At 33.8% G+C, this 22,196-nt stretch overlaps 1 protein-coding gene across 6 annotated transcripts in view; it reads left to right on the top strand.

Annotated features, from left to right (window-relative positions):
• Positions 1-22,196, top strand: part of HFM1 (helicase for meiosis 1) — a 137,224-nt gene that overhangs the window by 69,616 nt on the left and 45,412 nt on the right. For all 6 annotated transcript variants that reach the window (XM_068540286.1, XM_068540287.1, XM_068540284.1 and 3 more), the window contains 7 exons: positions 11,024-11,121; positions 11,203-11,331; positions 17,063-17,148; positions 17,380-17,463; positions 17,588-17,745; positions 19,222-19,325; positions 19,797-19,931. In XM_068540286.1, the coding sequence (XP_068396387.1) occupies positions 11,024-11,121; positions 11,203-11,331; positions 17,063-17,148; positions 17,380-17,463; positions 17,588-17,745; positions 19,222-19,325; positions 19,797-19,931 (794 nt within the window). The remainder of the gene's footprint in view (positions 1-11,023; positions 11,122-11,202; positions 11,332-17,062; positions 17,149-17,379; positions 17,464-17,587; positions 17,746-19,221; positions 19,326-19,796; positions 19,932-22,196) is intronic.

Genomic DNA, 22,196 nt, shown 5'->3' with positions numbered 1-22,196 from the left:
CTTTAAAATCATTTTATTTTTACCTAAAGGCTTTTCATAGGCATCTGGAGTTAATTTTTACATGTGGTATGAGTTAAGAATTTAATTATATTTTGTCCCTGAAAGATAGGAGTGTTTGATAACTATGTTGTCTTTCTCTCTTTGCCTATTGATTTGGAATGCCACCTTCTCATAAACTAAATTCCTAAGGATCTGATTCTGGACACTTACTGTTAGCCTGTTTATTCTGTTGCCGTGACAATACCACATTGTTTTACTTGCTATTCTTTTATTGCATGTTTTGTTATCTGGTAAGGCAAGTCCGTTCTTACTGTTATTTAAAAAATTTTTTTGGATATTCCTGCATTTTTCCTCCCTATGAACTTTAGAATCAGTTTGTCAAGATTTATAAAAAGTCCTATTGAAATTGGCTTTATAGATTAGTTTGTGGAAGAATTCTTCCTTTAACAGTTCTGAAATCTATCTATCTAGGAATATGGTATCTCTCTCCATCTATTCAGATCTTTATGTCTTTCTGTGATATTTTATAACTCATCATTTAGGTTTTATATTTCTTGATAGGTTTATTTCTTGGTATTTTATGGAGTTTGATATTGTGAGTCCTTCTTACATTGCATACCATTGCATTTTATGGTCAGTTATTGATGGTATATAGGAAGGCTATCAATTTTTAAAATTTTGATTGTTTTATCTGGCTATCTCACTGAACTCTCTTAACAGTATGAGTTGTCCTTTAGTTGGTTTGCTGGGATTACCTAGATAGACAATCATATTATCTGTAAATAGTGATAGTTTTATCTCTTGATTTCTAATAGTTGCAACTCTATTTTTCTTAACTTCTTGTAGATAGAACCTTTAGTATATGTTCTCTAGTTTTAGAGAGAGCAAACATCTTTGTCTTGTTACTGTTTTTAATTGTCAAGTTTCCAGTGTTTCACCACCAGGGAATTTCTCACACTTTTTGGATTCGATTGTGGAATCCATTAACCTCCTTCTCACTTATTTGTAAAAACAGATTTGAATTCAGAGAGAAGAGCGAGCAACCCATTTTAGCTCACCATTGTCTCTGGATCTAAAAGTTGGGTTTCTCTACGATTTCTTTCATTTTTTGTTCTTTGCAGGGTTACTAACTTTTTTTGAATCAATTTTTCTCACTTTATATGTTCCTGAGCTATTCATTTCACCCAGCTTGTCGGTTTTTATGGCATAAAGTATTTTGTTCTCTAATAAGTTAAAAATTTTCTCTAAATATATAATATCTTTTCTAATATCTAATATTATTTGTATCATCTCCTTTTTTCTCAATCAGATTTGCTAGAGGTTTCTATATTTTGATCTTTTCAAGCCATTTATTTTTGACTTATTGATCATGTTTAATAGTCCTATTAATTTTACATTTTTAATCTTTCTATTATTTTCTATTTCATTAATTTCCCATTTTGTCTTTATTTTTTTCCTTCTTCTTTTTGTAATCTTTTTAATTGTATTTTTCTCCATTTATTTTGTTTTTTTAAATTTTCTATATTTAAGACTACAAATTTTCCAGTGAATACCACTTTGACATTGTTCTATAGATTTTCTAAATCTATTGCTATTCTTTCTAAATAGTTTATAATTTCAGTTTTAGTTGCCTCTTAAGAATTATTTTAAATTATGTTTAAAATTTTTAAAGTAATACTTTTTAAAAATTGTCATTCTTTTATTGTTAATTTCTAATTTTATTGGATTGTAATTAGAGAATGTGGCCTGTCAGAGTTCTGCTTTATGATAGATATTGTGGTTTTACTTGTGGCTTAATACATGGTTAATTTTTATCATTGTTCCATGTGGATGGTAAATGAATAAATGAATGATGTGTTCCTTAGGCACTAAATTGCATATTTTGCCATTAGGAAGAGTTTGCTAATTGTGTTACTCAAAGTGAAATATCACTCATTTTTCATGTAAAGTTTTATTAATCAAGAGAGTAATTTATTATATTGGAAGAGGAAAATATATTGAAAATATAGCAAGATTATATAATGGCTCTAAAGATGTAATGTCAGATAGTTCAAGGGAATATATACTTACCACCAATATATTTGGAAAAGCAAACAGAAAAGGAACAAGTACACAGTAAACAGAAGAGTGACATATTGTCTAATCAGCTGTGGCTTGTGGAAATGACTATAAAAGTATAGAATGGATTATGCAATAAAGGAACAAATCATAAGGACATTGTCTTCTTAGGATTGTACATAAAAGGAGTTGTACGTAACCTGTGTATTTAGACATTTGTTAGGTACTACAGGCCTATTGGCCCGTTTGTCCATGTTGCCTTTCTTGTCCTGTCTTGTCGTTTCTGCTGATGGAAAGAGGCAGGTTAGATGAGTCAACTAACTGTCCTATTGAATACTTTTTGCTTTTAATTCCGTTTTGTCTACTATTAATAATATTGCCATACTTGTTCTATTTAGTATATCATTTAATCTTTTTCTTCTTAACGTTTGCATATTGTTTTATTTTATAATTTGTATAGATTGAATATAGTTAGATTTTATCACTCTTCTTTTTACCTCATCTCAGAATTCTTTTAATTGAGAATAAGTTCATTCACATTTATTATAATTACAGTAGTCCCCCCCTTATCCACGGTTTCGCTTTCCACGGTTTCAGTTACCAGTGGTCAACTGTGGTCCGAAAATATTAAATGGAAAATTCCAGAAATAAACAATTCATAAGTTTAAAATTGTGCGCTGTTCTGAGTAGCAATTCATAAGTTTAAAATCTCACGTCATCCTGCTCTGTCCCACCTGGGACATGAATCATCCCTTTGTCCAGTGTATCCTGCCTGTTCTTCACTTAGTAGCCATCTCAGTTATCAGATAACAGTTGCCATATTGCAATGCTTGTGTTCAACTAACCCTTATTTTATTAACAATGGCCCTGTGGAATTAAAGAAACCTCAGCTAAAATTGGAATCAGGACAGACCTGTAGGGGAAACTCTCACACTCTGCCATGCGTCATCAGTTGCTCCAAGCAGAAAGAAGTGTACACCTACCTCTCTGATAGGAAAATCCCTCTACTTTACTATCCAGCAGGAAAAAGAAAACTTCTCTCTGCCCTGACAGCCCAGTCAGTCAGAGACTGTACCAGCCCAACTAATGAGAAGCCTCCATACTTTGTACTACCAGCTTCCTCCAATGGACTCTGGTTTTCACAGCCCCTCCTATCTCCCCCCTTTTCCTTGTAAAGCAAATTCCTTGTTCTCTTGATTTGCCTATGCTTTGCCATAGTTTGCATCTCCTGAATTGCAGTTCTTTTGGCTCTTCCTGAATAAACTTGCTTTTGCTATAAAGCAAGTTTATAAATAATACAGTAGCCAGTTATAAAATAACTGGCTACTGTATTATTAAAGTTGACAGCTCCAAAGCGCAAGAGTAGTGATGCTGACAATTCAGATATGCCAAAGAGAAGCTGTCAAGTCCTTCCTATAAGTGAAAAGGTGAAAGTTCTAGGTTTAATAAGTTCTAGATTTAATAATTTAGAGGTTGCTATGCTGGTTAATAAGAGGTTAATATGCTGAGGTTGCTAAGATCTACAGTACGAATGAGTCTTCTACCTGTGAAGTTGTGAAGAAGGAAAAAGAAAGGAAACTGTAAAGAAGGAAAAAGAAATTTCCTGCTGGTTTTGCTGTCACACCTCAAGCTGCAAAAGTTACAGCCACAGTGCATGTCAAGTGTTTAGTTAAGATGGAAAAGGCATTATATTTGTACAATAACATATTCTGAGAGAGATAGAGACCACACTCACATGACATTTATTAACACTATATAATTGTTCTATTATATTATTAGTTGTTAACTTTTAGTGTGCCTAATTTATAAGTTCAACTTTATCCTGGGTATGTATAGGAAAAAATAGTATATATAGGGTTTCATACTATCTTTGGTTTCAGACATCCACTGGGGAGTCTTGAAATGTATCCCCGGAGGATACTGTGTTTGGACTTAATCTTATTGTATGTTTTCTAATTTGCACGATTATTGCTTGTTTCTTTTTTCCTCACTTATTTCTTTTGCCTTTTCTGCCTCTTTTTGGATGTGTCAAGTTTCGTTTGTTTTTGTTCTTCTAAATAACTCTTCTTTTAAAATTTTATATTTTTTAAACCAATGTCTATAGAAAATGAACATTTAAAAACTTCCCATATGAGATAAAACTTTTATCATATTTTCAATTTCCTCTTGCCTCTTGCTCTCTCCCATGTTCAGATCATCTGGGATTTTAGTTCCAGATTGTTAAATTTAAAATATTTTACTGTGCATTAAAAATTGTAGACTTAACCTAATTTCTTTTTTACTGATTGCTTTGCTTACTTTCTGCTTTTTAAAATCTCTATCTTCCTTTTCCTTAGATATATAATTTATTTTTTTTGGATACATTCTCAAATAATTTTCTGAGTCCTTCTGAGTCTTTGTAAGCCTGAAGTGTATTTTGCCCTATCATTTGAATAAGTTTGGCTAAATCATTCTTCAGATGTTTATACTGCTCTTCTTGCATCCATTGTTGGTGATCTAATCTGTTTTCAGTACTTTTTTAAAAACAATTTATTTATTTATTTATGGCTGCATTGGGTCTTCTTTGCTGCATGCAGGCTTTCTCAAGTTCCGGCGACTGGGGCTACTCTTCCTTGCGGTGCGCAGACTTCTCATTGCAGTGGCTTCTCTTGTTGCAGAGCACAGTCTCTAGGCATGCGGGCTTCAGTAGTTGCAGCACGCGGGCTCAGTAGTTGTGGCTCGTGGGCTCTAGAGCGCAGGCTCAGTAGTTGTGGCGCACAGGCTTAGTTGCTCCGCGACACGAGGGATCTTCCCAGACCAGGGCTCAAACCTATGTCCCCTGCATTGGCAGGTGGATTCTTAACCACTGCACCACCAGGGAAGTCCCCATGTTTTCAGTTCTTTATTAATAACTTTTTTCTTTATCTGATTTAGGAAAGTCACCAGAACGTCTGGGTGTGTCTTTATTCTTTATTTTGCACAGCATTCTGTGGACCCTCTTAATATGTAGACTTGTATCTTTCTTCAGCTCTGGGAAATTTTCTTCTATAATTTAATTATTTCTTCTCTATTCTCTCTGTTCACTCCTTCTGGAACTCCTACTGGATGAATGTTGGAACTTCTGACCATCTCCTCCACATATTATACTTATTCTTTCATATTTTTTATCTGTTTGTGCTTGGCTTTTAGGAGAATGCCTTAGCTCAGTTAGCCATCTCACTAATTTGCTCTTCAGCTTTATCTATTGAATTTTTTCAGTGATAAATTTTTTTTCTTTTTTTGCAATAAAGCATATCAAGGATTTATTAGAATTCTTCAAAGAATTCTAGGTGAAATTTTAAAGCATTGATATTTTGAAAGCTCCTACAACATTGCAAAGAAAATAACTGATAAAATTTGTATTTTACTGTATCTCTGCTTGGCTTTCTAAAATATACATTATATTTCTTTTTTTGTGTGTGTGTGATTTTAAAAGTTTATTCTGATAGCAATACAAAACAAATTTCATGAATAAGATTAAAGGTAAGGACAGGGTTAAGAAATAAGTTTCTTTCTTTTTAAAAAAATTTTTTTTTTAAATTTTTTTAAATTTTTAAATTTAATTAATTTATTTTTTTATACAGCAGGTTCGTATTAGTCATCAATTTTATACATATCATTGTATACGTGTCAATCCCAATCTCCCAATTCATCACACCACCACCCCCCGCCGCTTTCCCCCCTTGGTGTCCATACGTTTGTTCTCTACATCTGTGTCTCAATTTCTGCCCTGCAAACCAGTTCATCTGTACCATTTTTCTAGGTTCCACATATATGCGTTAATATACGATATTTGTTTTTCTCTTTCTGACTTACTTCACTCTGTATGACAGTCTCTAGATCCATCCACGTCTCTACAAATGACCCAATTTCATTCCTTTTTATGGCTGAGGAATAGTTCATTGTATATTGTACCACATCTTCTTTATCCATTCATCTGTTGATGGGCATTTAGGTTGCTTCCATGACCTGGCTATTGTAAATAGTCCTGCAATGAACATTGAGGTGCATGTCTCTTTTTGAATTATGGTTTTCTCTGGGTATATGCCCAGTAATTGGATTGCTGGGTCATATGGTAATTCTATTTTTATTTTTTTAAGGAACCTCCATACTGTTCTCCATAGTGACTGTATCAATTTACATTCCCACCAACAGTGCAAGAGGTTTCCCTTTTCTCCACACCCTGTCCAGCATTTATTGTTTGTAGATTTTCTGATGATGCCCATTCTAACTGGTGTGAGGTGATACCTCATTGTAGTTTTGATTTGCATTTCTCTAATAATTAGTGATGTTGAGCAGCTTTTCATGTGCTTCTTGGCCATCTGTATGTCTTCTTTGGAGAAATGTTATACATGGTATTTCTAATCTCTCTGAAAAAATTTTAATTATATAAATCAATTATACTTAATTTTGAAACTCTTTTTCTGTGCACTTAACTCTGTTTCCTCAATTGTTATTTCATTTATTAATATTGTGTGTCTTTTTAAATTTTTTTCTCAAATGTTAGGTAGTTCTTCATTGTTTGCTTTTGCATTTGTAAATATATTTTTGCCTACCTATTCTGTTACTATCTCTAATGATTGTGGAGAAGTAATTAGATTGACTGCAATAAAAGTGTGGAAATACCTTGCAATTTAAGAGTAAAGTCTTTCTACCTCTCCTGGGGTTTTCATTCCTACCTGGAGAACTGCCCTGCCTCTCTGGCCTCAGTGTCTACACTCCCTGCTTTAGCCTCTCAATACATACCACAACTGCTTAATGTTTTCCACAAATGAGAGAGAGTGACAGGGGTAGACTAAACTACCTGCTCAGAATACAGCATTCCAGTGAATTGCTCCAACAAATACCCCAGGACCCTCTCTCCTTCTTGATCTATTAATTCTTCTGCATGTACTATGGATAATCTCCGGTTTTGTTTTTCTCATAGATTTGATCTTTTTCATAGATATGATTTCTAACATTCAACTTTCTGGCCCACCAATGGCATGCTTTCTTGCTTTCCTGTAGTTTTGTGGATGGAGACTAACACACAAAAACACACCTATATAGTTGTCCATCATTGTATGGAATTTGAAGAGGAGTTATATGTATAGAAGGCTCCATGTGCCACGTTGATTTTTTTCTCTCATTTGATTCTTTGGGCATTCTTATTCTATGTTTAGGCAGAAAAAGATGACTTCAGAATAACTTTTTCTCCTCTCAAGAGAGTTGTACAGCTTTATAGTACACCTTTAACTTGTCTTCATATGAAGGATTTCTACTCTTTTTATACCTTCCTTTACTAAGTTGGCCAGTATACAGAAGTCTTTTGGGAAGTTCTGGTATCATTTTTATTAGCTGGCTAACTGTGGAAGCTGAGAGCAGGTCATAAATGGCTCAACCATTGATAATAATAATAGTAATAACCATTTCTTGAATATTTGCTGTGTTCCAGGCACTGCATTAGATGCTTTACAGGCATACCTTGGAAATATTGTGGGTTCAGTTCCAGACCACCACAATAACATGACTATCTCAATAAAGCAAGTCACACAATTTTTTTGGTTTCCCAGTCCAGTGCATATAAAAGTTATCTTTACACTAGACTGTAGTCTGTTAAGTGTGTAGTAGCACTGTCAAAAACACAGTGTACATACCTTAATTTAAAAATTCAAAACAATTACAATAGTAACATCAAAGATCACTGATCACAGATCACTGTGACAAATATAATAATAATGAAAAGGCTTGAAATATTGCAGCACTTAACAAAATATGACACAGAGACATGAAATGAGCAAATGCTGTTGGAAAAATGGTGCTGATAGACTTGCTTGATGCAGGGTTGCCATAAACCTTCAATTTGCAAAAACCCCACAATATCTGCAAAGTGCAATGAAGTGAAGTGCAATAAAATGTGGTATACTTGTACATACCTATAGCAGAAACTGCTAGCTGACTGTCCCAGTATTTATTCTTACCTTCACAGGGAAAAGATTACATTTCCCAGTCAACTTTGTAGCTAAATAGGGCCCTGTGACTAAGTTTGTCCAATTAACGAGATGTAGGCAGAAGATATAAGTCTTCCTAGAAGGCTGCTTAAAGGAAATGGAGTCAGGTGGTAAACAGGGCATCAATTGTTGTCTCCCACCACTTCCTCCAACATGTTGTACAGAGTGAATGTGTAATGGCTGGAAATCCAACAGTCATCTTAGACCATGAGATGGCCTGAGAATGGAAGCCATACGTGGCAGAATAGAAATATAGTAGGATCCTAGGTCTCTGGTGACTTGTTGGACCACCATACCAAGCCCTAGGCTGCCTAACTCTGGAGTTCTTTTACATAAGAGAATAAACCATTTATATTTAAGCCTCTATAGTCTGGTCATGGTTGAACCTAATTCAAACTGCATCATTACTTTATTTCATTTAATCCTTACAATAACCCTGATTTAGTCATTACTTAACTATCATGCAAGTCTGACCCCATTAGTTGAGATGGCAGAGGTGCCATCTTACCTGAGGCTGTGAGACTTCTATTTCTACTGAGGATAAGCTCAGGTTGGCCTTATCTGGTGGAGAGAGACAGACAGCCCTGCCAAGGTTCTGTACCTACTAGAATAAATCCCTGTTTTCCCTTCCGTTCCTGCTTATTGTTACCGAGTTCAAGCTTGTACTGCTCGCCGCATGACAGGCCAGTAAAACGAGAAACAAGTGTTGGGGCAAGGAAAGCTGCTTATTTGGAAAGCCAGCAGACCAAGAAGATGGTGGACTCATGTCCCAAAGAACCATCTTACCCGAGTTAGAATTCAGGCTTCTTTTATACTAAAAGGGGAGAGGGTGTAGCTGGTTGTTGTTGCAGACTTGTTGGTGCCAGAATCCTTTGTTCTTGCAGCTGTCCATGTAGGTTTGGTCCCAATGTTCCTGTAAACCTCCAACATGACAATCAACAATCATTATTTTCTGTTCTGCAACTTTTTATCTCTACATGAATGTAAACATGTTATACCTTTAAAGGTCAAGCCTAGGAGGCAGAGCATTGAGAAATGGCTATTATGTATATTTGAAGCCATAGGCAACATTTTTACAAAGGTGCAGAGCCAACATGACTAAGTATAGGCAACAGAGCACAAAGGTTAGAGCTAAAGGAATAGATCCAATATGGAGTCAGGTTTGTTCTTCTCTGTTACATACTGCTTTTTGTGGTAAAGTTTCTGACAGGGAAGTATGATGTTGAAAAGTGTCCTATTTATTAAGGTATATTGATGTTAAACATAAATAAATATTACCTCAAAAGTCTTATTTTTACTCTATAATTTTGTATATATTCTGCATTTGTGCATTCCAGGATAGTTTCACAAGAAGTTTTATTTATCCAGCACTTGAAAGCACCCCATACACATTTTCCCATCATTTCCTTCTTTGTTAATAAACCATGTAACTTTATAACCATTTCTTTCTTTCTTCTTTTTTTAGTTTCCAACTTTCTTTAATGCTAATCTTAATGCTGATAGGTTGTGAGACATGTTTTTTTAATTGAATGAAATATTCTTTAAATTCTATAGTGCTTTACAATTTTCAGAAGTTTCACACACATGATTTCATATAATCCCATAATAATCCTGTATTTCCCCACCCTTGTATTGCCCCTCCCCCTTCCCTCTTCCCACGGGTAACCACTAGTTTGTTCTCTATATCTGTGAGTCTGCTTCTTTTTTTGCTTTATTCATTAGTTTGTTGTATTTTTTAGATTACACGTATAAGTGATATCATATAGTACTTGTCTTTCTCTGACTTATTTCACTTAGCATAATGCCCTCCAAGTCCATCCATGTTGCTGCAAATGGCAAAATTTCATTCTTCTTTATGGCTGGGTAGTATTCCACTGTGTGTATATATATATATATATATATATATATATACACCACATCTTCTTTATCCATTCATCTGTTGATGGACACTTAGGTTGCTTCCATACTTTGGCGATTGTAAATAATGTTGCTATGAACATGGGGTGTACAATCATTTCTAAATAGATGATATAAAATAATTTTCAGAAGCATATATTATAGCCAAAAGAAGTAATCATTCTGTAGTTTCAGCTGTATGCACCCATTCTGTGAAGTTAGTTGCTTCTTTCTATTTTCATATATTGTTTGCTAAAACTAAACCATAAAATATAACTATTCTACCCTTTCTCTTTGTGTACCTGTTTTTGGTCTTACAAGAGATCCCCCCAGAGAGTAATACAAGTCTAATAATTTTAGTTAGAATCATAGGGGGACTTGCATATCAAGGTCTGGTTAGATAAGTAAACAGACGAAAGAGGTAGCAAAGACCTGGGAGATAGTAGGCACAATAGACGGTAACTTCTTTTCTCCCCTCTTTCCACCCCTCAAATTTTGTAGCCAAGCAACTGTTTGTTGCTAATAATCAACTAATAAGCTACCAACTTTCAAATGTTGAACAGAATTTTCATCACCTAACAGTATGCCTTTTACTCAGTAGGTACTTAATAAATATATGTTGATTATATAAATTGTGTTGTTTTCTATAATACCTATATATAGTAAAGCCCAAAGTCAGAGCTGCATTGGAGAAGAATATGATAAGAAATTTTAGATGTGTTGAGATGAAAAAAACAGTCTAAGCGCAAGTGCCCTGTGATCATTTGAAATTTATCAATCTAGAGATTATAACAAAAATCTTGAGAAGAAATGAAATTTTTGAGAGAAAGAGAGGTTGAGTGAATAAAGAAGAGTAGAAAAATGAGAACTGACCTTTTAGAGGCTGGGAAGAGGAAGTCAACAATGACTTGCAATAACGGTGATACAAGATACAGAGTCATGTAGTGTCACAGAAATCAAGGCAGAGAGGAATTTTAAGAAGAGATACTTCAGTCACTGATATCAAACACTGTGAGATAGTAATTTTTAAAAAGAAATAATAAAATTTTTTCTTTCCCCAGTCTTATTCAGGCTCAGCTAGGATGCATTCCCATACAAGACTTTGCTTTGACACAAGATACCTCGAAGATTTTCAGAAATGGCTCACGAATTACAAGATGTATGTTACAGGATTAATGGATTTTCAATATTTTTCCAGTAAAATAGTATACTAGATTTAATATTGGAAACTTTTTTTCAGGGTTGTCAGATTTTGTGGCTATTCAAGAGAAGTTTGCTGTACTGTTGAACAGTTTGATTTTAGCTAAGTGTTTTAGATGTAAACTTTGGGAAAACTCTCTGCATGTATCCAAACAGCTGGAAAAAATCGGTAGGTACTGAATACAGGTAGGCAATGTGTCAATGTCTGCAATTTATTTTGTATTTCACTGTTAGAAAAATTGTTCTAAGATGGTTATAGACCTTTAAGGAAAAATGTGTTTATGGGCCTAAATAAGTTATTATACTTTCCTTCTCTTGAAAATCTGATTTTCATTTGCTTATGCTTAAAGGATTCTATTTGAAATCAATTTGGAAACCTAATAAAAATTAATGTTCTTATTTTAAAATTTGTTCTCAAACCAAGAGTGAAATTTTGTTTTAGTAATTAGGTAACTATGTGTTGTTCTCTCTTCTACTTTTATGACTGTTTTGTTTTGATCTCAATGGCAAGGTACAGAGCTAGCAGTCCTGGTCATTCCTAATTCATTACAGAAAATTGTCACTTATTTATATCTTAACTTTTTCTCTTTTTTCAATAACATTTCAATATTAGTAATGATTTTCATAGAGATTCTGTAGACAAGTTTCTTTCCTGTCTGTTGGGATCTAGCTCAGGATGTGAACTGAAAAACTCTACACGGTGCCATTTACAAAGACTGGGATATGCCTAAAGCACTTTGGAATTTTTCACTTTGGTGTCTTTGGCTTTGTGACCCTGCTCCTTCTTAGATAGCTAGAACTCCAAAAAGAGAGTTATTTCATGGCTGACAGTCTTATTAGCTTTATAATTTTATATGCATCTTGGGGACATTAAAAAATTAGGTAATGGGTCACTGGGGATTGTCTAATTATTCCTTAGAACAAAGATCTCCAGCTATTTTGTGAGGAAGTACTACTTTGTATTTCCTTGAAGTTTGAAATCAGTGGGGGAAATCAGTCAGAGAGCTGACCAGTCCTGGGAACTGGGGTGAAGGTGGAGATTGACTGGTGAAAGCAAGGTCAAAGTAGAAGAAAGATTCCTGATTAAAGGCTCACCTTCCTATCAGTACATAAGTCCTGGCAAACCAAATGCCACGCCCATCCCACAGAGATAAGAGTTCTGAATTGGGAAGAAGGTTACATACAATATTTAGAAGATTTCAACTTACAGAAAAATTTGAAATTATATAGAATGATTATTAATAGTATAGCACTAAAACACTTATATTAGAAAAGTAGAAAGTTCTCAAGAGTTATTTCAGTTTCCATGTGATAAGATGAGAAAAAGAACAAATTAAACCCAAAGTGGGCAGAAGAAAAGAAATAATTTTAAAAGAGCATAAATAAATTGAAAACAGAAAAAAAAATCAACAAAACAAAAAGGTGATTATTTTGAAATATCAGTGAAATTGATAACACTCTAGTCAGACTGATCAAGCAATAAAGAGAAAGACACAAATTTCCAAAAACAAAAATGTGAGATATAACTATAGATCTTATAGATGGCAAAATGATAGGGAATGTTATAAACATCTTATGTCAATAAATGCCGCAACTTTGATGAAATGGGAAAATTCCTTAAAAAATACAAACTGTCAAGAGTCCACTCAAGAAGAAATAGACAACATGAGTAGGCTTATATTTATTAAAGAAATTAAATTTGTAGTTTAAAACCTTACAAAGAAAATCCCAGGCACAGAAGGTTACACTGGTGAATTCTACTGAACATTTAAATACGAAGCAATATCAGTTCTACACAAACTTTTTCAGAAAATTTAAAAGGGGGGGTAATACTTCCCAACTCATTCTATGAGGCCAACATTGCCTTGTTATCACAACCTGACAAAGACATTCAAGAAAAAGACAGACCAATATCCCTCAGTAATATAAATTCAGTAATTCTTTATAAACTTTTAACAAATTGAACACAATGATAGATAAAAGGGCTAACATATCATGGCCAAATGTGGTTTATTCTAGCAATACAAGATTAGTTTATCACTTGATGTCAATCAATGTAATTCATCATATTAACAAACTAAAATAGACCATATGATCATCTCAATAATGCCAAAAAAAGTTGACAAGATCCAAAATCCATTTCTAATAAAAACTCTCAACAAATTTAAAATAGAAGGAAATTTCTCAAATTGATAAAGGACATCTATGAAAAACCTACAGCTAACATCATATTTAATAGTGAGAGACTGAATGTTTTCCTTCTAAGATCAGAAACAAAAAGGCTGCTCACTGTAACTACTTCCAGTAAACATTGTACTAGGGGTTCTAACCAGTACAGTAAAGCAAGAAAATGAAACTAAAAGCATACAGATTGGAAAGGAAAGAAGTAGAAATGTTTTTATTCATACACGATCACATGATCATCTATGTAGAAAATTCCATGGAGGGTAGGAAAGGTTTAGCATGGTTGAAGGATGTAAGGTCAATATATAAAAATTAATTTTATTTCTACATACTAGTAAGGAAAATCAGAAACAAATTAGAAAAACTATGCTATATTAGTTTTCTATTGCCATTGTAACAAATTACCACAAACTTTGTGGCTTAAAACAACACAAATTTATCATCTTAAAGTTCTGTAGATTAGAAATCTGATGTGGGTCTCACTGGGATAAAATCAAGGTTCGGCAAGGCTGTTTTCCTTTCTAGAAACACTAGGGATGAATCCATTTTCCTGCCTTCAACTTCTAGAGAATACTTGATTCCTTGATCATAGCCCTCTTCCTCTACTTTCAAAGTCAGCAGGTGATCTTGGATTTGGCAAAGAATTTCTTAGATACAAAAGCACGAACTATAAAAGAAAAAAAATCAATAAAGTGGATTTAATCAAAACTTAAAACTTGTGCTTTTCATAAAATACTATTAAAGAAGGAGGAGGAGGAGAAAACAAGCCACCAGACTGGAAGAAAATATTTGCAAAACATATAACTGATGGAGGACTTGTACCTAGAATATATAAAAAATTCTTATAACTCAATAATAAGACAAACCACTGAATAAAACAATGAGCAAAAGATTCAAACAGACACATCACCAAAGAAGATATGTGTATGGCATATAAGCACCTGAGAAGATGTTCAACATTATTAGTCATTAGAGAAATGCAAATTAAAATGACAATGCAATACCAGTACACATCCACTAAAATAATTTTTCTTTTTTTTTTTTAATTTATTTTTGGCTGTGTGCAGGCTTTCTCTAGTCATGGCGAGCAGGGGCTACTCTTTGCTGTGGTGTGTGGGGTTCTCATTGTGGTGGCTTCTCTTGTTACAGAGCACAGGCTCTAGGCACGTGGGCTTCAGTAGTTGTGTCACATGGGCTTCAGTAGTTGCGGTGCTTGGGCTTCAGTAGTTGCGGCGCATGGGCTCAGTAGTTGTGGCACATGGGCTCTAGGGCACGCAGGCCTCTAGTTGTGGCGCGCAGGCTTCAGTAGTTGTGGCTCATGGACTCTAGAGAGCAGGCTCAGTAGTTGTGGCACACGGGCTTAGTTGCTCTGTGGCATGTGGGATCTTCCCAGACCAGGGATCGAACCCGTGTCCCCTAGCATTGGCAGGCGGATTCTTAACCACTGTGCCACCAGGGAAGTCACCACTAAAATAATTAAAACTTGACAGAGTGCTGGAGAGGATGTGGTTCAACTGGAACTCTCACTGTGGGAATGTAAAATGTTACAACCAGTTTGGAAAACCATTTGATTGTTTCTTTAAAAGTTCAACATAAACCTACCATGCAACTGGCCCTTTCATGCTTAAGTACCCAAAAGAAAAAGCATGTAGACACACAATCCTAATGACCAAGACATTTGAAAACAGCCTAAATATCCATGAACAGGCAAATGGAAAATAAATTGTGGTATATCCCATAGTATGGATATATATACTCAGCAATAGAAAGGCATGAAGTGTTGATACAAACAACAACATGGATGACTCTTACAATAATTATACAGAGTAGAAGAAGCCAGACTAAAAAGAAAACTATTTAATTCCATTTAAATAAAAGACTAGAAAATAGAATAGTGATAGAAAGCAGATCAGTGGTTGCTTGGGGACCGTGTGGGGAGGGGACAGAAGAGGTAGTGAAGAATTACAAAGGGGCACGAAGAAACTTTTAGAGGCAATAGTAATGTTTATTAGCTTGGTTGTGGTGATAGTTTCTCATACACACACATACATAAACACACAAAATCACATGTCAAGTATATTGTATGTGAATTATACTTCAGTCAATAAAATTGTAAAAATAAATAAATAAATAAATCCAAAGGAAACTATATTCACTCACCAAATGAGCAAAAACTAAAAGTCCTGTACTGGAGATAGTATAAGGTTATGAACATTCTCATGCAGTGTTGGTTGGAGCCTAAGTCTCATGATATCTACCAATTAAAATGCACAATCTCTTTAAAACAGCAATTTCACTTTAGCAATTAAATTTATAGAAATATTTCCACATGGATACAAATATAAACATTGTTTATAATCGCATAATCTTAAATGTCCATCAATAGCAGAATGATTAAATAAAGTATGAATTATCCATAAAAAATGATTAATAAAATTTCACTATACTGGAAGAAGCCAGTCTTTCTGACTTTCTAGAATATTGTCAGTCTGGGCATCAGTTGCATTCTATCCCTTCCAAATTGTTGAACACGAACATGTTTTTCACACTTAGTACAGCTGAACAAAAAGAAACAAATATTGACCAGCAAAATTCATGTAATAGAAAAGTGAGAGAATCCAAACAAAAAAGCAAATCTAAGTTCTTATTGAGCACCAGGAAAAAATAATGAATGCAAATTGATTTTCAATAATGTTTATAAACTAAAAATTAAAAATCGGGAAAGGTTATAAAGGAAAATGGAAATGAACATTAAGGAATTAAGAATACTAGGAGTTGTGTCTAAAGGTTGATCAAGAGAAATTCCCAAGAATAGTTAAAGATATGAGTAAGGAAAGGAGTATCATACTCTCATCAGTAATATGTGTGCCTTAAACAAGGTGGTACTACTTTAGAATTTTATGCTTCTGACAATATCTTCTATTTTGGGATTTGGTTAAATTCATTCATATGAGTGTAAGAATTAAAAATTACAGTTTCTCAAAGCATGAAGAAACAGAAAAGTTCCAAAGATGGAAGAGCACTTGATGTATTTAAGGAGCAAAATTAAAGCCGGTGTGGCTGGAGAGTAGTCAGCAAGAGGGGAATGGTAGGAAATTAAATGGGAGAGGTAGGCTGTGTTCAAGTCATATAGGTAAGGGAGTTTGGCCATAGTAAGGAAACTGCCACTTAATTCTAAATGCAATGGAAAGGCATTGGAAATTTTAGGCAGAAGAGTAAAATTATCTGAATTAGTACAGAAACAGAGAGAGAGCTCAATTTCTTGAGTTCCTGTTTCTTTAAAAGTTCAACATAAACCTACCATGAACTCATTTCAAGACAGAAATGCTCAGAGAGCCATAGCTTCATGAAACAATATTCCCATCCCTGAATAATGTTGCCTTTTTTAAAAACACGAGTATAACCATAGATGTTTCTTGGTACTTGCTCTATGACATAAGGTAAAACTAAGGGCTGAGACATCATGTGGACCAAAGAATTCCTCTTTCTTTTATAAAGCACATGAGTGTTTTATTTGAGTTTGAAAAAATAAATATGAACAATCAAATAACGTCTCAGCCCAATTAATCCAATTGAGAACATTTTTTAACAACTTTAAAAATAAGTCATGAGTCTGGCTCTTTAAATTTTTCTTTTTTACTAATGTAGTTAAATATTTAAGTGTAGATTTAGTTTTAAATGGATTGTTTAAAAACTATTTGATTAATTTTCCACAGGTGTAACATTATCAAATACTATGGTAAATGCAGGTTTGACTACCTTTAAAAAGATAGAAGAAACAGATGCAAGGAAACTTGAACTGGTATTTAATATTTACTTATTCCTAATGTTACCTGAATTCTGTATAAATTCTAAAGCCTGACTTTTGTATCTTTATTTCTACTAAAAAATGATTTCCCTCTCATAGTCATATATATTTTTAACTTAAGATTTTAGGTAATAAGCATGTTAAAACTATTGACTCTAAAAAATATTTTACTAAAAGAGTTTTTAATGTTGTAATAAGAACATAATGACATAAATATGTTTTTAGATTTTAAATAGACATCCCCCTTTTGGAACTCAGATAAAAGAAACGGTGATGTATCTACCAAAATATGAACTTGAGGTGGAACAGGTAAATATTTTCTGTTTTTCATATATTTTGATTTTCAGGAATAAAGCTACCCATAGCTGACTTGGAGGTGAGTATGAGTAGTAAGGTTATTTTTAACACTTTTTATGCCTATCCTTTTTTAAAGATTGCAAGATATAGTGATACCATGGCAGAAATATTAGTGACTGTTATATTAAGAAACTTTGAACAGCTACAAACTAAAAGAACAGCACCAGATTCTCACTACGTTACCTTAATCATAGGTGATGCAGATAATCAACTGGTTTCTAAGCACAAAATTATGTAAGTGTGAAATTTCTATTTGTTTTATTTCTAAGCATATACTATAAAAGAAAAATTCTGCTGAGGAAAAGAGTAATAAAATCATGGTGGGATCAATTAAATTACATTTTCCTGATTCTATAATGGGATAGTTTGTCTATTAAAGAAGATACTAATATTGGGTCTGTTGTTTTAGATTATATTTAGTACTCAAATGAACAAAGTGTAAAGTCTATCACCGTGGTTTGAAACAAGTAATAGATGACCTTTAGGAGTAGCTCTAATTCACTGTTGCTGAACTTTCTTATTTTGTTGCTTTTCTCCTATCATTCATGACCTTACTACTCTTTGAGTGCAATCTTCCTCCTACTTACTTCAAAATATATCTTCTATTTCCAAATTAAAATCTAACAAACTACTACCGCCATTTGTAGGATCCAGGCAACCAGATCCAATAGATAAAGGAGGTACCTTGCCTTATATCTAGTTCTCTAGCATGTCATTCTATAATTTTTACGTCAGCCTTTTTTCTAATACTATTACATATTGATATTTTCTCCCAGGATGTCATAAGCAAACTCTAAAGATAATAGTTGTAGCTACAGCTAATATTTTTTGAGCACTTAGTAGGTTCCAGGTATTGAATTGTTTAATCTTTGTATGAGATAGGTGCTATCATTATATATACTTTGTAGAGGAGAAATTTGAGACCAAGGTTATATAGGTAGTTTACAGCAAAAACTAGTTTTGAAGCCAAGCATTCTTACTCCAGAGCCTATGCTCCTAGCATATAACTGTACCTGTAAGTTCAGGATGGCAGTGATTCTGAAATGGGAATCTCCTAATTTTTGCCAGTGTACTGGAATATGGCTTCCTAAAACATCCCGTGCAAGGTTCCTAATGGGACTGCAGTGACTGATAAGGATATCCTTTTCACTGATAATTACTCTCCTGCAACTAGCCATGATACACTTACAGAGAATATATAATTATACAAATCTTTATTCTCTGTGACAACTAAATCTAATGACAGCCTTGACTATAGGAGGCTAAAATAAGTTCAATCACAAAATTGGTTGCTGGTGATGTGTTGTTATTAGATACAAACTATTTCATATCATTTAAAAAAATACTGTTGAAGTTCTCACAGATCCATGTAACTTACGTATAGCCATTTTAAAGTGGTAGTGATTTAAGGTCAAGGTCATAGGTTATTGATGGCAATTATATATTCAAGCAGGCCTGAAATGATTCAGTACAACTTAGAACCAGCTATTGGGTGAACATTATAGTTAAGAAAATTATGGTAACGGTAGCTCCATTGACACTCCATTTCCCTATCCTCAGAACTTGGGGAAGGTAGTTTTCAGTAACTGACTTCAGTTTACTACCAGATAGGACCTATCTTAGGATCAGTTAGACCTTGAACATTAATTTATTATTTCATTTCATTTAGTGTTCAAGATCACTATTAAATGATGCATTACTCTTTTTCAGGGATTCTGTTTTGCTAAAAGCTGGAAATTGGGCTAAAAAGATTGATGTGAGGCGAGCTCTTAAATCTGAAGATCTTAGCATAAATCTAATTAGTTCTGAATATGGTAAGTTCATTGAAGTAATGAAGACATGCATGTAAAAAATATGATAGCATTTAAAAATTATTTCCTTTATGTAAAACAGAAAAACAACATAAGCGATATTGTGTAAAAATAATTTATTTAAGTAAAATGAATAATTTTAAAGGAAGCTTCATATATTTGGATATGTAAAAGATAGCAGAGACTAGGATAATAAAATTAAAATTTTATCTGTTCATTTATAGACATTTTATTTTTTAAGATAAATTTCAATTACTATAGGAACATTGATTTTTATTTTTATGACAGATGTATAAATTTTCATTTGTTATACTTTTTAAAGTATATTTAAAACATTTTTATTTCCTGGACTTGTTAGACTTTCCAGTTCAAAAAGTATAAAATATAACAGGTATAAAAACAAATAAATGGTCTCATGTGTGGATATGTATGACTTAAATAAGCATTTGTATGCTTTTTTTTTTCTTTTTTCAGTTGGACTTGATATACAGCAGAAATTTACAGTCTTTTACTTAGGACCCAAGAGATTTGGAAATCAAATAATTATGGGAAAAAAATCAGAAACAGAGATCTCCCATTTTAAACATTCAGTAGCAGGGCCCAGTAAAGGTAAATAGCTGTATTTAGTCCTGTTTTGCATTAAAGCAAAGATATGGCTGAGGGTAGTATCAGTATAGTACTGCTTCATTCAGATTGTGGATAGTCTGGAATTAGATGTTTAGACTTTCTAATAATTGCATTAATAATGTACAGTAGGAATTCTTAGTGTTAATATTTGTCAAAATTGGGGTGATTTTTTGAGCAAAGAATTATTTGACTAGTTTTTTGTATACATTTCCCCCTTTTCATACCCACTCCATTCTTATGGCCATGTCAGGGGGAGAACAAGTGATGTACAAGAATTAATGGATTTGATAAGGCAAAGCAGGTGACAAACAATTTTTTTTTTTATTATGAGACATTCAAATAAAGATGAAAGTAGAAGTGTACATTGAACCTTCATGTACTCATCACCCACCTTAAACAATTATCAACTCAGGGCTAATATAGTTTCATCTATACCTCTGTTTAGATTTCCCCTTGTATTTTTTGAAGAAAATAAGATATCATATTATTTCCTCCGTAAATGTTTCAGTATATATTTGTAAATGGTAAGGATTTAAGAAAAAAAATACTGTGTTACTCTTAGACATAAAAAGCTAGTAGTAACTAATAATTATCCAATATTGAGTTAATGTTCAAACCACTGATTACTCATAAATGTTGTAGATATATCATCTTGATACCATCTAGATATACCAGATTGGCTCCTGAATCCTTTTGCTATGTCCCTAGTAGTCTTGACAGCTTCCTTGATGTGTGAGGTGATATGATGTTCTAGGCTTACCTTTTATAATTCCAGACCCAGACCTGTAATAAGCATTTTCTCCAAAGATACCTGGTTTCTTTTCATGATAAATAGTTTTCTGTGTGCTTGAAGAGCTCATTGCCATTGACTGATTATTATCTCTTGCCTTTTCCATGCACAGATTTAGGAAATATGTGATTTTTTTTGTTTTTAAAGATAAAATACATAATTGATTCATAGTTAAATGTCCAAATCAAATTCAGGGCTATAGTATTTATCCTTAAACTCAATGATCTGTACTCAATAATCTGTATCTCCTTTCTGCCATGCTGAGAGATTTGTTTCGCAATAACTCCAAAAATGATAGAATGTCACTAATTTTCTTTTTTTTTTAACATCTTTATTGGAGTATAATTGCTTTACAATGGTGTGTTAGTTTCTGCTTTATAACAAAGTGAATCAGTTATACATATACATATATCCCCATATCTCCTCCCTCTTGCATCTCCCTCCCACCCTCTCTATCACACCCCTCTAGGTGGTCAAAAAGCACCGAGCTGATCTCCCTGTGCTATGCGGCTGCTTCCCACTAGCTATCTATTTTACATTTGGTAGTATGTATAAGTACATGTCACTCTCTCACTTTGTCCCAGCTTACCCTTCCCACTCCCTGTGTCCTCAAGTCCATTCTCTACATCTGTGTCTTTATTCCTATCCTGACCCTAGGTTCTTCAGAACCTTTTTTTTTTTTAGATTCCATATATATGTGTTAGCATACGGTGTTTATTTTTCTCTTTCTGACTTACTTCACTCTGTATGACAGTCTCTAGGTCCATCCACCTCACTACAAATAACTCAATTTTGTTTCTTTTTATGGCTGAGTAATATTCCATTGTATATATGTGCCATATCTTCTTAATCCATTCATCTGTCGATGGACACTTAGGTTGCTTCCATGTCCTGGCTACTGTAAATGGAGCTGCAATGAACATTGTGGTACATGACTCTTTTTGAATTATGGTTTTCGCAGGGTATATGCCCAGTAGTGGGATTCCTGGGTCGTATGGTAGTTCTATTTGTAGTTTTTTAAAGAACCTCTATACTGTTCTCCATAGTGACTGTATCAATTTACATTCCCACCAACAGTGCAAGAGGGTTCCCTTTTCTCCACACCCTCTCCAGCATTTATTCTTTGATGATGGCCATTCTGACTGGTGTGAGGTGACACCTCATTGCAGTTTTGATTTGCATTTCTCTAATGATTAGTGATGTTGAGCATCCTTTCATGTGTTTGTTGGCAATCTGTATGTCTTCTTTGGAGAAATGTCTACTTAGGTCTTCTGCCCATTTTTGGATTGGGTTGTTTTTTTTTTTTTTGACATTGAGCTGCATGAGCTGCTTGTAAATTTTGGAGATTAGTCTTTTGTCAGTTGCTTCATTTGGAAATATTTTCTCCCATTCTGAGGGTTGTCTTTTCGTCTTGTTTATGGTTTCCTTTGCTGTGCAAAACCTTTTAAGCTTCATTA

This window comes from Eschrichtius robustus, chromosome 3 (genome assembly GCF_028021215.1).
Source record: "Eschrichtius robustus isolate mEscRob2 chromosome 3, mEscRob2.pri, whole genome shotgun sequence".
Classification (NCBI taxonomy): Eukaryota; Metazoa; Chordata; class Mammalia; order Artiodactyla; family Eschrichtiidae; genus Eschrichtius; species Eschrichtius robustus.
The sequence above is the reverse complement of the archived record's forward strand: the minus strand, read 5'-3'. Positions and strand labels throughout refer to the sequence as shown.